Below are 18,025 nucleotides of genomic sequence, written 5' to 3' on the forward strand. Positions count from 1 at the left end.
TCACTTGCAGGCTAGATGGGAATCGATATGGATTTGGAACAGCAAAAGCAGTACATTTTCTCCTATAATGTAGTAGTTGATAGTTGTTTGACTAATTAAAATCATAAGATTACTTGATATATAACAATTTTGTCTCTTTAAAAGCCCAGATCTGGAGTGGGGTATTTGTGCTTGCTTGCTTTCATGTGTTGGAGGGTTTTTTTGTCTTCCTAATAGCTTATTTATCTTGCTGCTTGTCTATCACTCAGATGAGGTGTACAACATGCCGTCGCACAAAGCAAAAACAGAACAAAACAAGACAAAAACACCTTTAGTAAGTAACTACAAGAAGCTTTAGTAGCATTTTGCGGCCAGGGCAATTGAACAGCCCTTACGTCACTGGTTTTTAGGCAGCCGGCATCTGCTTAGGAGCAGCACTGAAGGGATTTAACCCTGCAGTGTTTGATCCACCATTATAGCCCTAGATTAAAAGCCTATATGAAACTTTCAATCTCATTACAACGCCAGCATCCACAGTAGGTGCTTTAGCTGCAAATCCAGTTTCAGCTTTGCATTGAAACGGTGCCAGAAGCAGCATTGCTAGGAAAATGCAGTGTGACTTACTTTGGGGGGATTTGAGTGGTGATCCTCCTTCTTTGTGTGCTGGCCCCAATCCTTGTGTTTGGCACCCATTTTCATTCAGCTCCTGCAGCTTCGGAGTGTCGTCATGCATGCTTACAGCTAACATGCCTGGATAGAGCATGGAAAGCTCCCAAATCTCCAAGAATAAAACATCCCATTAAAGAACCATAAAGCAGCAAATCAGCATCAAGTCTGTAGGTCTTTATGCTGTTGCTCTCCATTTCTTGGGGAGAGGGTGAAATCTTCCCGTGCTGCAAGCTTTTGCAACAAGGGGTCTTATCTGCGGAGCTGGCTAAGGAAAACGTTTACATTGGGCTTTTTTTAAACCTTCTTTTTGCTTTGCAGAGTCCAGTAAGCTTTCTAGTGGAAGTGCAGATTCCTCTGTTGAAGTACCGGAGTAAATTCAATCTGGCCAAGTTGAGGTTTTTAGTTGGGTGAGAAACTGAGCTGCGTGTGTAAGGACCGAGGGGGCAGTGGTGGGTGCAGAGCATGGGTGATGGTCAGCATCAGGAAGCCCTTGGCTGCATCACATTGCTGGGGTGAGGCGAGCAATCCCTGGAGAGAACAGGCGTGGGGAGTGCCCATGGGAGGTGCCCGTGCAGCTGGAAGAGCAGAGAGAAGGGGCTGTCTCTGCTCGGGTGTGCTCCTAGCACGAAAGTCTTGGAGCACGTCAACCCTTCACTCTCTTGAGTCATTGCCTTTGTGTTAAAAATATGGGATGCTTTCCTTGTCGTGACATTATGAAAATGACTTGGAGATATTTCACTTTTAAACTTGGGTGCTCCAGAAAGGAGAGGGGGAATTAAAAAAAAAAAAAAAAAAAAAAAAAAAAAAGACACACTTGGAAGTTAATTCTGAGGACCAAGCTGACAGCTTTTTGCCACTGTTGCTTTCTTCTAGTTTGAAAAGCTGAAGGCTTGTTACAGCCCCAGCATACAGCAATCTAGCAGGTTAAATGACTTGGGCAACACAGTTTATTAAAACTGGCAAGTGCTCGCTCCAGTTCTCTTCCTGATAGTCAAGGCTGTCTGCGAGAGTAATTGATAGTGGCAGCTGTTCGGAGGGTGTTTCAGATTGCTGCGAGACGATTTGACTTGACAGACAGCTCCGTACAAATGAACGGAGCGGTAGGGGCTGAATCGGGCTGGGTTGTGGAGGAGCTTCCCCCTGAAAGCTGGTCACGGCACCCAGCCCACAGGGACGGGCTCGGGGAGGGAGCGGGGTGAACGAGGACAGACCTTCTCCCCGCGCTGCTCCGAGTTCAAAGCCAGGCAGGAGAGCTGTGCTTACACCCGGCTGGCTCTCATCTGTGAAGAAACACTGACGTTATTTGGGGAACATCCACCAGAGGCACATTATGTTCTGAGAAGCCCCTGTCACATAAGAACGTTTTTGACACAACCAAACGTATGCAGTAGGCTGCTGTCACAATGGAAATGCGGCCTTTGCTTCCTAATAATGTTAAAAATGGTTCGGCTACACACCACAGAGCCTTCCAGACAGCGTTTCTATGTGCAAGTCCCAAGTCTTTTTCTTATCTTGAGCTGATTTGCATTAAAATAGGCAGAGGAACTTGGTGCCCTATGTCAGATAGCTGCTGCGTTGTAGCTGTTTGCCTTCTCACCCTCGCAAACCAACCTAATTATCTAATGTCTTAAATAGTGCTACCTTACTAAAACATAATGAAAAAACAATCCATATAAAAGCAAAATCCAGCTGAGGATAAAGAATTAGCACTTAAATATTGATTTTTCAATTGTAAAGCACTCTGCCAGCATCAGTGCTATCATTGCTGATGCAAAATGCTTTATTCTCACTTGGGCATATATATGTTGCGCATCCACAGTACGTTATGCAGCAGTCTAAAAGCTCAATTAAAAAAAGGTTTTGCTGAAGTTCACCAAATAAGTTATTTTAGTAGTTTCTTTGTTTTGCCCTACTGCTGTAAAATCGTGCTGTTCTGTACTGGCTCCTAATGCTGATGGTTCAAAACTCATCTCTGGGACTCATCAGCCAGCTCCGAAATACTCAGCTTCTTGCCACATATGTCCCCGTAATTCCTGCGGTGATGCTTTTGCAGCATTTCTTGCTGGAATTATAATATGAAACGGGGTTCATAACAGCCAGCCTGGCTTATGTCTGTTTTCAAAGATGTGTACAGGGTGGATAGATAGGCTGCAGATGGTGGTGGTTGTGTTTCTTGGGAAATTGCCATTGGTAAAGATGTCATTGATGGATGTAGGAGAGGAATTTCTTTCTCACATCACCCCATCACCCTTGCTGTTTGAATACGAGGGAGACTGCAGAAAGACGTCTGAATGACTCCACTTTCTTTTTTTTTTCAAGAGACAAAGGAAAGGCATGCAAGCAAGATTAGATTATTTCCAATCACATTGTACGTGTGTTGACAGTCCCCTTTCAGCAACAACCAGCAGCTTGCAAAGAGCAAGAGGCAGCACTGGAAATGCTATTGCCCTAAGTACTGTTTGTATAACACAGTAACTGCTTATTGGAGTCCTCAAAGCAGCCTTTACATGTTTAATCCCTTGCACTTGAGCTACTCTTAATCAGCTTGAAAGCAAATTCCTGTAACAGAAAGGTTTAATTTGTGTCTGGGACTTTCTGTATTGTATTTAGCCTGCAATGCTGTGTACTTACACGCTGGCAAGCATGTCACGCTGTACAGCTGTGCGGATGGGCAGCACTTGTTTATTCCAGTCACAGATTTTAAATCCAGTGAAATTTCATGTTGGGTCCATGATGGTCTGTGAGGTTCGCATGATTCCTTCTGAAACGTACTTTTTGCAGCAAATTCAGCTGTAGTTGACTTAGGGCTTTTACTTCAACTCTCGTTTCTACTGATTTCCAGCAGCAGTAGCTAAAGCTCTCTGTGCTTTTAGAAGTAATTAAAAGTTTTCATCTTTACCAGTTAAACTGGAATGGGACGTAGCCCAAGTCACAGGAAGGCTAGGATTTTGCAACATGACCAAATGATGGATCGGTTGATTAAGGAGGCAGGAATGGCTAAGCTCAGGCTGGTTTTATTTACTATTTTTTTTGTTAAGAGCAGCTCCAGTGCTTTCTTCCGTCTCTCGCACCAAGTCATCATTCATCCCAGTGAAATCAAGACATGTCCCACTGTCTGTTCATTTAAGAAGACCTCTCAATGGAAGAAGTCCAAAGTGTTTGGTTAGAAAATAAACAAAGTTGGCATGCTGAAAAGGGGTAGCGCTCCGCATGGTGGAGAATGGCAGATGTGATCCAGCCTTCCCAGAGCAAGGCTGAAACATGAATCATTGCTAATGTCAGATTTCCTGTGAAGGGACGAGCTGAACTGACATGCGTTCAGGTTTAATTAAGGTTGAATTATTGGAGCTGACTGTCAAGTCTTAGGCAAATTGGCTCAGCCTGTTATCATTAAGCATGAAAATGACTCTAGGACTTGGTTAAAACAAACACATTTTTGTCTCTAGAACTTTGTGGTCTGGTCTGGTGGGTCCGTGCTTTTGTCAGGGCAGCGGTGCTCAGCTCTGTGCTTCCTCTGCTCACAGCAGATGAGGAGCCAAAGCACAGAACTTTGCAAAAGAACCTCTGTAAAACCTGACCCAGCTGTGACCAAGAGAATATCCCGTCTCTTTCCTGGGGAGATTTCCATGTGTGATTCGCAGTCAGCCTGGTCGATTGGAGGGAATTTGGGTGTATGAGTGTGTAGTTCCCTTAGGAGGGGCATGCGGGCATCCTACGGAGAAACTGCAAAGTTTGGGATCCTGATCAGAATGGGCAGCACCTCTAGTTAAAGTCATGAAAATTAACTTTATGAGGGAGTTCAGAGAAGGGAACTCAGAAACTTTTATGTGAACAGAGAGTAAAGTGTTGGATTGGAGCTTTTTGTGATAGGTGTCATGAGAAGAATCTGGTTAAGTACCTAAGAAACCAGGTAATTACACCCTTCAAATTCATCATTTCTTTCATTTCACAGTTAAAATGACCTTGAAATTGTCAGGTTTCCGGAGACCTCTGGAATACAGGTAGCTAGTGAGTGGGCATTGAAAACAGGCACTGAACAAGCAGGAGTGTTGGTAGAAGAGTATAAAAGGAAGGAAAGAAACCAGGACATCTGCTCCCAATGAGCACAGCAGATACACTTAGAAATAAAACATGTAGAGTATGTCCTTCATGGCGTGGCACTCCACAGGGTTAGAAGTGAAGGGTCTTAAGGTTCTGCTGACAAACACCTTTTGTTTTTACTAGACCAGAGAGGCAAGTGAATGAGATGTATTTCCATTTGGGCATCTGCTTTCCAGTTTGTCTAAGTCTATTCCACCAGAGACTTAGGTGATACACCTAGAAGTGAGAACCTCCCCTTCGCCCATTGCAGTTCATGCTCAAGTCAGCCACGTGAAGCAGCTTCTCTCTCTCGTGCTGCATCACAGCCATCAGAAGTGGAAACACCAAAGTCACCAAAACACCTGGAATTGCCCACCTTCCTTCCCTTGTGGTGGCTAAGAAGGCTTGGGGATTTCGCCCACATGCTTAACCACGCTTGCCCATAATTTCACACTATAGCACTACTTTCTCAGTGCTCCTGCTTTTGCTCAACGTGGTTATGAAAGGAGAGGAGACATTCTCACTCATGCCTGTAGCATTTCCACAAGAAAAAAAAAAATGTGTATTTTCATTAGATGTTGAATTGTTCTCAAGAGTGAAACACAAAAGTGTTAGAGTACTGCAACCTGAGATATGCAAGTTGGCAGCAGAAATCAGTCATGTACCCCTAATGCTAACTAATGCAACCAGGCTGGCTGGTCAATTCAGCCAGCAAGGGAGCATGAGATTTTGCTTTGAGAAAATTGCAAATGAGAACTAATGCCGAAACCGCAGGGAATCAATAGTTGTACATAAAGCTGGTCACACAGCTGTTTTTAATGTAGGACTTTATTGATTCGTTTTGGATCTAATTGACTTTTTACTCAACTAACTTTTGTGGTGCCAGTGTGTTTTGAATATACACCATTAGTCTACATTGCCTATAATTACACGATATGAAGTTTAACTCTGTAGGAGGAGGCCTGTTGGATGGAAGGAGCTAATAGGCTCTCAGGAAACCTATGGTCAGGAATGAAACCCAATTGCTTTTAATGGGTAGCTCCTGAAAAACAGTGGGATCTGCAGCTGTGAGTACACTGCCTCTAAAATGCGGCGTGTGGACCCCTGGCTTGACTAGTCAATGACAAGTTTTCAGTTTTTGGTAACAAAATCTGAGGACAATTTATGAACACGGATGGCATTGTAAAAAATATCGGTACACAAAAGCAGTGAGAATTTGATTTTAGAAATGAATTATTTGTCACCCTAAATAGCATCAGAACCAAGTCTGTTTAGTTATATCTTCAAAACCAGGGTACCTGTGATGCATGAACTGGCATTTGAAAAAGAAATCCACTGAAATGAGAGTTGGCCTTATAATTGATGTAGTGAATAATTAGGACCTCAAGACATTGTGTCAAACCTGTAAGGTTGTACAAGGTGCAGGAAAGTACAGGGCCGGTCGTACTTGCTTCCAGCCAAAGCACCGGTGTGTGGAAATGTCTGTTCCTGTTATTTGCAGTCTGAGGCCCCGAGCCTTCAGACTTATTCAACTGATGAATATAGTTATCTATATTGATGTAGTTATCTTATTCAACTGATAAATGCAGTTATCTGTATGCTTCTATCGTTCTCTCTTCGCATTCTGAAAATATATATGGATGTGGTTATGGATTGGTTGGTTTACGAAGGGAACGGCGCAATGGTGGGAGTACAGGCAGAGCCAGAAGCAGTGTAGGAAGCTGACTTGTGTCTCACGGAAGGAGACGCCATCACCACGCGGGCATTTTCTGTATAGAAAGCGAGCTGGTGTTTCACAGGGTCTGGTTCATCGCTGGCCTCTTCTTGCCTAACGGTGGCCCTGAAGTGGCTGAAGCCAAGGCAGCAACAGCTCTGGCTTTGCGCAGGCTGCATTAGCAAACGCCTGGTCAGACCCTCTGCACTGCCAGAATTAGCTCCCCGTGTGTGTTGTGTCTTATTTCCACACCTCCTACACCAGGAACTGGCTCCGTCCTTTGATGAGACGGGAACATTTCAAAGGTGGAATTTGTTCGTGAGGGTGTTGGGAGCGTGTTAATGAGCGTAGGTAGCATCTCCTGCATGTCTGCAAACCAGCTGGATGCAAACAGCCCCCCCAACAAGTTCTGGTGGATAATAAAAGCACGTACCCTGACTGGCAGTGCTGTGCATGCGTGTGAAACACATGGACAAGCACTGGTTTTGTAAGCTTTTCCTGTGATTATGGGTGTATGTGCGCTCAAGTATACACAGATTCTGTTGAAAAGCAGTTACAGTGGGAGCCGAATCTTGTTCATGTTGGTCCTTTTGGGTCTCTTTGGCCTTTTGGATACAGCTTGATCTGAAATCTGTATCTTTTCCTCCCTTTTCCCATTTTCTTTCCAGCTTTTAACGCTTTCTTACTGCCATTTTAGCTTAATTCAGAAAAAAAGAAAATATTTGGTGTCATGAAAGGAGTAATCCCATATGGAATTCCCACCATAGGTGCATTTGGCAAGGTCACAGCATTCCTTTATAGTTTTGATGTACCTTGCATACAGGTATGTGCAATACTGAAGGTGAGATAGATTACATGTAGGGCCTCAGTGCACCTCTGACTGATTTTTTCAAGCCTTCTCTGTTCCGTTCTTCCACCCAAATGTGTGACCTAGGAATGGCAACGTCACAGCTTCACAGCAGAACTGCCCCATCCCTTGCTACACGAAGATCCCAGGTAGCCTCCTCCTAGAGGCTTGTCATTAATGATTAGTGCTTGGGTCATGGTGCCTCATTACTGTAGTTGAGCCTAAACACACTGTAGATTACCTGGAAAGACCATTGAGAAAATGAAATGCCTTCATGATCGGGCTTGTGTTCATGAGTTTATTAATGGCCTTAAATCTGACATTGAGCAGGAAATACTGCAGCAGTAACCTGAGACATGTTCACACTCCTACTGTACGTAACCTTGGGACTCTGCAGAAGTCGCAAAGCTGTATGTTCTTTGTAGTATGCATGCATTTAATGACAGCTAAGTCTTTTAAGCACATGCTAAGGAGTACTGACCAGCCAGTCAAGGACGGTGGAAGGGCAGACACACAAACACACTTCCATCCTGTAAGAGCAGTGCTCCCCACGATGCTCCCACGAGCTGAGACTTGACTTGGTTTGTATCAGACATACATTCTACCCTTCAGAGAAACAAACACAGACCTTTCAGCATGTGCCTTGTGTTTTTTCTTGTTGCTCCTTAAGGTCCCACCTTGAATGACAAGCCAGAAGCGAAAGCAGCCAATGTCCCAAAGGTGTCTGGGCTAGAGCGGAGCCGGGAACTGAGCACCGACGTGCCCTTCGCCCTGCCCATCCCCAGCCCCCAGCCAGTAGCTGCCGTTGTGACTTCTACTTCCTCAGCGCCCACGTCGAGCGCCAGAGCAAGCCCGCTGTTGAAGAAGGAGCCCGTGATTTCAGCACCAGCACCACCAAGGCTCACGCCTCAGCCACAGCCTCGGCCACAGTCACAACCTCAACCTCGGCCGCAGTCGCAGCCTCAGCTAATACCTGAGCTTCGGACCCAGCCTCCGAGTCACATCCCTCCACCTCTCAATTACCAAGTGCATCACCAGGTGGCCCACAACGGACTCAATAATATCAGGTAGGGGAACGGGATGCTCGTGTCAGCTTTGTGCTACTGCGAGGTGACGCTTGTTTCAAAATGGAAAGAAATTGATGGGAAGGGAACCATCCTGTCTAGGTAAGAGGCAGATTTTCCAGCAGTGGTGGATAGCTGCATTTGAAACGTGGTGGTAAATGCTCCCTTCTGGGAGAAAGGCATGTGGAACTGTGGGTAAAGTTCTTTCAGGTCCAGTTTCTGCTGGAGTTGAGCACTGTCCTGTCTGAGGCAGCCAGTTCTTGCCTTCGAAATTTAAGGTAGTTTGAGTTTGAACTCCTTCGTTTTGTACTCAGGAAAGACTTACAATGAAGTAGGCAGTTTGTTCATGGTTATTCATTGTTTTGTTGGTTCACCAGCATCCGAAGCGGGGTAACTATATCAGAAAATGCTGCGCCCCTTAGAACAGTATTCCCATGTAGGCTGAGAAATCTGCTTCAATTTGACGTGTTCAGATCTAGCAGGAGGCTTAGCTTCGCTGTTTAAATTGCCTCCATCCAGTAAGTAGAATGGATGAAAATGGTATGGAAAAAGAGTTTCTAGAGAGAAGAGTTTATCCAGTCAAGTGGAACCTGTACAGTCTTTTTGCTTGTACAGAAAACATGCCTCCCAGACCAGAACTTAGACTAGTTAAACAAGGTTAGAAAACTGATTTAAAACATCATATTTGGCTGTGCAAGGGTCAAAATACGACAGAGGTCTGCCATTACATTTATATGTCATAGTATCCTGCATTCTTAAGATCTGTCTTGGTTGTACCCTATAAATGCTGCCATAGTATAAATGATAAATAATATTCCAAACTATTCAGGAGATCTCAGAGGTATATACTGCAACAAAGACTGCTGTTGTGGGAATTAAAATAAATAATAACCGCAGTGATAATGCCTTTCACCCCACAAAAGTTCGATCACTTGCAACAGAGTAAAAATAATAAAAAAGATCTAAAATACATAATTGTTATGAGAGTAATATATTAACACGGTGTGTGTTTACATGCTTGTGTGAATAGAAGAGCACAGTAGGCGCAGCAGATAAAACTTGGTCCCCAAGTCACTCACGCTGTGTAGCTCCATACACCCAGAGTAACAGAAATTAGAGTAACTGCATTATACGATCACAAGGACGCACATGGCCACTGCAAGGTCATCAAAGGCTAAATAAAGGTGCAAAATCCAGCTGACTCTGGCCTTTGTCAGTGTCTCATAGATAGCTCTGAGGTTTGTAACCTGCCCGAGCACCAGAGGAAATGTCACTCCAGAGAGCCAAAGCCCAGTCCCAGTGGAGAAGTTCATTAAGATTTGTTACTCTCTCCACTGCCATTCAAAAAAAAAAAAAAAATCAGACGAAAAATGGGGGGAGATCAGTGTTATATAGTTGTGTTGTTTCTGGTAGTGTATTTCTTGCACTGTTCCAGTCTCGTATTGTAACACACTTTCTGTCTCTCTCCCCCCTCTTCCCCATCTTTTTCTCTCTGCAGCCGGAGCAGCAGTGCTAGCAGTGCAACAAGCATCAGCCTCCCGAAACACCTCCCCCTCTCTCCCCAGATTCCTCCGCACCATTCCTCCGGCCCGGCCCTGCCCCTCTCCATCTCTAATCTTGCTACCTCGCACTTCTCTCTCAGATCGCAGACCCAACACCAGCACCATCCGGCCATGTTCGCCACCCCACCCACGCTGCCACCTCCACCAGCGTTACCCACCAACAGCCTCGTGATACCAGGTCACCCTGCGGGTAGGTTCCCGTCTTCTTCCAGGGCTGATCTGCCGTGCATGCACTGGAGGGTGTTGAGAGATGGGCTGGCTGGTGGGCAGGTAAAATAAAGCGATACAGACACCTCCACGGGCGGTGTGTGCTGGAACTGTGAGAGTGCTCATGAAACAGGTAGGAGACCTGGACAGGCTTTACCAGTTGAGAGACTGTAGAAACAGAACTGTAGCTTCCTGTGAGAAGTCTTCAAAATGACTTTTTCCACAAAAACCTCTTCCAGAGCATGAACTATTGATTGTGGCATTCTAGTCATCAGACGTTTTTTAGATTAGCAAAGGACTGAAGTTTAATTTGCCATTCTCCCCTTTTTTCCCCCACTCTAATGAAAACCGCAGCTACTAGAACCAACTTGGAAAAAAACAATGTTTCTAATCAACCCAGAAAGTTGTTCTAACTGAACAAGTGGGAAGCCCCCACACTTAAGCCCTGCTCCAATCCTTCGGAAAGCAGCACATCCTGCCGGCAGAGCAGGACCCTCTGCCTGTGGCAGCACAAACTCTGTGTGTCTGTGGGTGCTTGGCCTTTCTGTATGAGGCAGAGAGAGCTCAACTGACAGCCTCTGCTGTTCAACACTCACTGTCTTTGCATCCTTTTAAAAAGTTTCCTTTGTTCACCCTGGCCCCAGTTCCATTGTCACTTCTGCCCTAAATGCCCTCTTTATAGCTTATCCATTATCCTACAGCTGTCCCTGGAAGAGACCCTGGCAGCTGGAGACTTCCCTGCAACTTTCACTTGCTGGGCCTCCTTTTGATCTGGCATTTGATTCTGCAGCTAACTCAGCAGGGATTAAACAGGACAAGCATTTTGGAAAAAAAAAAATGCACCCTTCATTTCCTATGAAGCCAGTTAAAGGAATAAGGAAAGGGCAGATTTGCTGCTGAGATTTCTGATAGCTTTGCATCCCCTTGTTTTTTTTCTTTCAGGAACTAAATAATGTGCCATTATTCTGAACTACTTCTTTAAATGAGAGGGAAATGTGAATTGGTCCAAACTGAGCTCTCAGAACGATGATAGACAAAAGTGCTGCGGGTTCCTAGCCAGAAGCAGGACCACATAGGCCAAAGCTGACGGCTTTCACAGGCCCTGGCACTATCTAGAATTTCAGCCACATTGCTGGGAAGATGTTGGCAGCACTGTGGGAGACCTATTCATTGCTTCCCCTGTTTAAGGCAAAGAACTACTGTGATGGAGACTTTGAAAGAATTGCAAAAGGAAATAGCAATGTGCTCGCTAAAAGCATGATATTGCACTCACTGAAAGCAAGTATGTTTTCACCATTAACTTCAGGAGGTGCAAGATCAAGTGACCTATTCACATTCAGCAGCTTGCCAGGAAACGCTAACAGTCATGCTCCTACTAAAAGGATTTCTCCTGCAATTGAAGCAGGAGAGGCCTAAGTTAGTGGAGGGAAAGGTCTGGGTGTCTAACCCTACAGACAGTGAAATGACTCTTGTCTGCATTATATGAAAAGCCTGCAAACTGGCACATCATAAAATCGATACAGAGCGCTGCATAGCCAGCAGCTTCTGTTGTCATTCACATAAAAGTTTCTTAAAAGCAAACAATATTGCTGAGCAGCCTTGGAGAGCTAGGATCCAGCTGCCACTAGCAGCATGGTCCTTGTTGTGCTCTTTGAGTGCATGTGTGCTCTCAGTAAAAGCGCCAGCTTAGAAGAGCCTAAAAGAGGGTATGGCCCTTTGATGTCTCCTTTTGTTATCTTTTTATTCCTCCTACTTCGGAGGAAAAAATGTCCTTCCATTAAAGTTGCTTTGGCACACTTGTCACTGTTACCAAGCAGAGCACCAAGTTCTTCCATTCAGTGATGGTACTAATTCAGATCTCTGAATAACAAAAATGCACTTCTGGTGCCATTTCTTCCTTTGAAAACCTGAAGCTTAAGCAAGTAACTTAGGAGCAACCCTCATGCGGGCTGCTGCCCTCTATTCAAGGGCACTAACAGCAGCTCCAGTGTATGACACAGAGGAAACAGCAGTCTCTGTGTCTTTTCTCTGAATGTGAGGGTACCTAGCAACATTAGCGGAATTGACTTCCTTCTTCCATGCCCACCTCATGTGTGCACACTTAACTGTAGTGCTTGGGCATTCAGAGGTCTTCTCCCAGTTACATTGTACATGGCGAGATCCATAAGACAAGGCATTGCTGGTAGGCACAAGAACTTAGTTCTAATTTACCATTGCCCAGAGTGTCTCATGGAGCGGGGTTATTACCCAACAGACCTTAACTATGGAGCAGCTACTCCTCCAAGTGCTACACGGCTTCTCCAAACATCTTCAGGCCTTTTCTTGTCCTGACAGAGGCCAGAGTCGTGGTGCATTGCTATGGGCTGGAGCCAGCTGCAAATCTATCAGTCTGGCTTCAAGTCTCTTAAAGAAATTGGATATCAGAACACTTAAAACTGCCAACTTGCTTTTATCTCTCCCTCCAGAAAAACATAAAGTGGATTATCTTGATGCTAACAGAAGGATTTGGTTTCTTTAAGTCATGCCAGATTTAAATGCATAAACAGACACACATGAAATCATATTCATATTCTCTAAACATGTTAGGTTTTGGTCCTAAGTGTTTTCAGCCTTTTTTTTTTTTTTTTTTTTGAGGAGAACCCATTATAGATTCTTTTGGTCTAGTGCCTTAGTCTTTAGTATCACAAGTGTATGTACTTTTTGCTCTCCATTTCTGTCCATATGTAAATATTATTATTATACAGATTGTAAAAGTACACAGTACCTGCTCCTAGCAGCACATTATTACTCAAAAAGCAAATGAATTAGGCATCCAAAATTTGCCTTCAGAAGTGACTTTCAATAAGATGAACACTTCTAAGTGGTAGCAGCGACCTTGAAATTCTAGATCACAGTGCCTATCTTTGAAGATCTAAACAATGTATTTGCAGAAAGCGATTTAGACATTTCTAGTGTTACTCTAAAAACTTTAAGTGAAAGAAATGCCTGTGAAATATGAAATAACACTTTAAAGTGCATGTATTCATTTGACCCTTTATATTCAGTGCTGCAGCTTAAAAGGTAGGTTCATGTAAGTTCAGTAGCGAGTAGGTCAGTCAGGAATGGGTACGTGTCATCTGCAGCTGGTGCCACAGGTTGCTCTCAGCTTACAAAACATCCAACATGCTGGATGCTGACCACGATTTGAAGCTCTTAGGTAAAATCGCAGATGGGTTTAATTGATACCACCAGACATTTCTGGTCAAGTGGACGTTTGTTCTTACTCTCCTCAGTCACATCATTTCTAAAGTGCTGGTATCTGCCACTACCCTAAGCTACATTCACATTGGGTGTAATTTGGTTATTCCAGAGGAAGCTGCTGAGGAGACACCACTTGTCATGTGGTGAGACATCTTGTTCCTGCAGTCTTTGCAACCTTCTTGCAGGTCTTGAGCCAGTTCAGTGTTTCTCCTCTTCCTGCTGATTCCTCCTCCGTATTTTCTCACAGGAGAAAAACCCGGAGGCAAGGACAAAAAAATGACAATTACAGCCTGCTAGAAATTGTGGAAATTGACTGCTTAGTATTTAAGACCTCAAAAATAAACAAATAAATAAATAAATTTGCAAAGAAGGCCTCAGTTTGTAGGATGGACGTTCCTGGTCGCTGTTTGCATGTCTTGGGGCTGAGAAGGGGGAGGGCGGCACGGGGACCTGTTGAGAAGCAGCCAGCAGAGCAGGTAGCTTCCAGCCACCCAAGCCCGTCGTTACCTCACTGCCTTGTAGCCCTTGTCAGAACGGTGCCTTTCAAGTACGTATATACCGTAGCGTAACGTGAATCAGGCCCAGCATCCCTTTTCAGCACGCACGTACGCTTCCGAATTTAAAAACTTCCGAGGAATCAGGTCGGTATGGGTCGTTTGAAGCCCCCTAGGGCGCGTCCCGGCGGGCGGGGTGGCGGGGCGGCGGGCGGGGGAAGCGGGCGGCCGCTTGCTGCCGCCCCTGGATGATGTTTTCTGCTGTGATGACTCATGGTGTTCTCTCTTGTCTTTAGATACCAGCCTGTTGATATCATTCAACCAACCAATCATGTATTGCCAGCCTCATTCGGGGATTCTGATTGGTACTTTGTCACAGGCATCTCTCTTACCTCCACCAATGAGTCCTCACGTAGAAAACCACCACAGCATGACCTGCAGAAACAGGGAATGCCAGGTGAATATTGACTCTTTCTCCTCCGTCTTTGTGGTACTCACAGGCCCACGGGCCTCTGTGTCTTTTTTTTTTCTCTCTCTCTCTCCTCTAGATCACGAACTGCTCAGGCAAGAGCTGAACAACCGGTTTTTGGTTCAGAGTTCGGACCGGGCCGCTGCCTCACTTGGCCCGGTGCCGCTGCTGAGAGCGGAGTTTCACCAGCACCAACACACGCATCAGCACCAACACACCCACCAGCACACATTCACTCCTTTTCCATCCAGCTTGCCCCAGACGCCGCTCATGCCGCCCTCTGCACCTCCCATGGTGCGTACCCCAGCCCAAAATGTGAGGATAAGTAGAGCATCTCTGGTCAAAAAGCCTAACCCACTCTTGTCAAAACAAATAAAGCAGCAGTCCTCTTCGTTTCAGCCAGGCGTGCTGTCCCTGCCCCTCCAATGAGGCCCTGGAGAGGCAGGCCCAGCACTCCCCCTTTCCATCCACACCAGGCCCCCAGGTGCCCCCAGGGTGCGGGTACTGCACCCAACAGACAAGTCTGGAGTCCCCGTAGTTCCCCTTCCTGCGTGTCCCTCTGGGTACTTCAGTTCCCTTTCCTCAGGGCCACAAGCCTTGGCACACCAAAACACACGAACGAGGGCACCGCAAATCGGTGGCCTCTGGTACAAAACGCATCCCCACAGCTGCAGCGCCGTCCATTCTGGGGCAGAGTGTGCTGGCATACCTGGAGCTCTCGCCATAGCTCAGCAGCTCTTCTGTTTGATGCGAGTGTTGTCCCTCTTCCTCCTAATTCCCTGACCTATATCAATTTTGGCATTTATTGTTTGGCTGCCTCAACAAGCACTAATTTGTGCATGGCTGGTTCTTGTGGAAGAGATCCTCCTGGCCATGTAATAAGCTTTAGTCTTCTTCTATTGAAGCTGCTTGTAACACAATGGGGCTTTTCTGCAGCTGTTAAAAAATTGTTAGAGATCTGCTACAAATGGATTTTGTCAGTACTTTAAAATGCACTCTCCCATTTCTGGCAATTACTTTGTTAGGCTGAAAGAACAAGATTCAGCTTTTTTCCCTCTCAGTTTCACACTGTGACTAAAATGTAGAAGCAGCCATCTTCTAATGCTACCAAAGCAAGGACTAACAGCAAAAGCAGCATTTGAGAAGGACTACCAAGGACTCAAGGAACATAATGTTTCTCACTTTTCTTTCCCATTGTTGATTGCCTGATGACATTCTTGGGTTGTAATCTGCTTAGCAGTGAGACAATTAAAGTAATATCCTCCACTCAAAATGTAGCCCCAGGTGTTTGCTCAGTGTACTCATGTGTAAACACCTTTTCCTCTTTTCTTGATCTGCGTAAAACAATCCTGAAACTTTTCTCAGAAATCTCCTGTGTTATTTAAGAATCCCGACATCTGATCCTGCCAACAGCTCCCTTCCCTCCCACCCATGCCCCGTTGATGTCAGCCTTCATAGCAAAAACAGCTTGTAAGGCTCTTTTGTTATATTTCACTCACATCTTCTTATATTCCACTAGATCAGGTCTGCTAATCCCAACACCAGAGAAGAGTGTTGAAATTTACAGCTGCATGTGTTTGGTAATTTATGGTATTTACACTGGAGGGGACATGGCTCCAGTAATAACTGTAATTAATAAAATTACAAATCTACTCTCCCGCACGTAGAGGAGTGCGAAACAGCAGCTGACTTGCTAAATAAGCAGCTTTTCATGGGGTCCTACAGCTCCTTTTCCCTGCCTCCTTCCCCGCTCCCTCCTCCCAGCAGAATGTACATATTGTTCTAAAATGCAACATATATATGCTTTGCTTTTGCTTCCAAGGTGGTACAGGACAAATGGTCATGAAAATAAATACGGGGCACAGACTGCACACATGGAGGTGTTAAAACCCCATGCTGGAAAGGCAAAGGTTAACAGTCACTTTATCTCCAGGGAGCTCTCTCTTCTGCAGAAGAGGGAGAATATAGAGATATTTGTGCATCTAAAGCAATTAAACCCTTTTCCAAACAATTTTGGCACTTACAGGATCCCAGAAAATAGGGAGCAGGTATTGGTAAAAATTGTGGTCTAATGGAAATGATCGTTCCCCATCTAGTCTGTGACCTGATCAGTGCTCCAGGGGCTGATCCCAGAGCTAGACCTGGAGCTGAACTTGCCTTTCACTGCGCTGCAGATACCAGGACTGTTCTCTTCATAGTGAAGGAACCACACCACATAGTGCCTGCTAACAAGATTCTGCAGCGAGACTCAGCAGCACCCATTGCAACCTGGGGACTAGTGCCCTTTTGTCCCTCTTAGCTCTGGGAAATCAATCAGCTCCCCGATGAGCAAGTATGGAATAATCAGTCAGTTCTGCTCTGTTAAATGCTGTGCAGATGGGTCATGATGATTTGTCTGTGTTGAAATCCTAATGTGTCTGTTACTGTCGAAAACAAACTCACCTGTTTTCCTTTTTTGTTTTTCTCTTTTCTTTCCAGTTTGACAAGTACGCTCCCAAATTAGACAACCCTTACTTTCGACATTCCAACGTGAGTGCTTATTTTTCTAGGTGGTGTCTTTGATAATGGTTCTGCTTGCTCTTTTGCTTGTTTTTGATTGATCAGTAGTTTTTGATTCATTCATTCCTAAAGCTCTTTTTTTCTGTCTTGATTTACTTATTTTTAAGGTACAAAATTTTCTTTAAGCTTTTTTTTTTTAACCTTTGTCTACTGCATTTCTGCTGCTGTGGCTCTGTAATGCTGTGCCTGGGATGGCAGGGAATGCGCAGAAATTGCTAAATCAGTGGTCACTCCAGTATCTTTGCAGCTGGTGCTTCTCACAGTGCAGCAGCCCAGAGTGCATGGCTCTTTCACAAGATTTTGCTCAGGTCACAGGAGTAAGTCAGACTGGTGGTTTCTTCCTGGTGCTCCCCACTGCTCCAAAGCACAAAAACTCTCTATGTTTTGGGACTTGGAAAACTGCTGTATGTGCTCAGGAGAGGCCTAAGCAAAACTTTACCCACTCAACTACAAGGTGGTATGCATGTTGCCTGTGGTTAGTGTGCAATACAGCATCTTGTGGTTCTTTTTTGCTTTGAGAATGATACCAGGTCACATTTCAAAACAGGATCAATTTGTTTACTACTGTAGAAAAACGCAAAGTTAACCAAAAGTGAGCATAGAAACCAAATTACTCCAATTCCTCCAAGAATGGTGAAAGTTCTGTGCTTCCTGCAATAGTTCCACGAATTGTAAAGGCACACTTCTTCAGCACTATTAAGAAAACTCATCAGATGAGTACATTTCCCAAGTTTTGGCTTTGCTCTTAAAAAAAATTTAAAGCAAATTTAGTGTGTATTTTCACCGTGGCACTTGTCCGACACAGTACTATTTTTGTATGTGCCAGCCTTGGCACCTACCTCCATTATTGTTCAAGTTGTCCTGTGACATAAGCATCTCTTTTTCTTTTGTAGTTCTTTCCAACCTATCCTCCAGCAATGCCTGGAATGCCACCCATGCTTCCACATTCAGGTCCCTTTGGGTCACTTCAGGGAGCATTTCAACCGAAGGTACAAACTTCTTCTTTGAAGGCTTTGTTCTTTTGCTGGGAGAGAAACTGTATTCAGAGTCGTGTCTCTGGTGATTTTGTAGCCCATGATTTAACTAGCGGAAGTGCAACACAGGGTTGGAAGCAATCACCCCACAGATCTGTGAGCATCCT

At 44.9% G+C, this 18,025-nt stretch overlaps 1 protein-coding gene across 31 annotated transcripts in view; it reads left to right on the forward strand.

The window, feature by feature from the left end:
• The window catches only part of FBRSL1 (fibrosin like 1), a 518,463-nt gene that overhangs the window by 482,327 nt on the left and 18,111 nt on the right, over positions 1-18,025 (forward strand). For 21 of the 31 annotated variants that reach the window (XM_066979019.1, XM_066979011.1, XM_048063699.2 and 18 more), the window contains 5 exons: positions 7,960-8,356; positions 9,852-10,105; positions 14,405-14,640; positions 16,804-16,854; positions 17,778-17,873. In XM_066979019.1, the coding sequence (XP_066835120.1) occupies positions 7,960-8,356; positions 9,852-10,105; positions 14,405-14,640; positions 16,804-16,854; positions 17,778-17,873 (1,034 nt within the window). Of the gene's footprint in view, positions 1-7,959; positions 8,357-9,851; positions 10,106-14,152; positions 14,641-16,803; positions 16,855-17,777; positions 17,874-18,025 lie in introns of all 31 variants that reach the window. The other 10 variants (XM_066979013.1, XM_048063719.2, XM_066979016.1 and 7 more) reach the window with 6 other exon arrangements.

This window comes from Anser cygnoides, chromosome 17 (assembly GCF_040182565.1).
Source record: "Anser cygnoides isolate HZ-2024a breed goose chromosome 17, Taihu_goose_T2T_genome, whole genome shotgun sequence".
NCBI classification, from domain to species: Eukaryota; Metazoa; Chordata; class Aves; order Anseriformes; family Anatidae; genus Anser; species Anser cygnoides.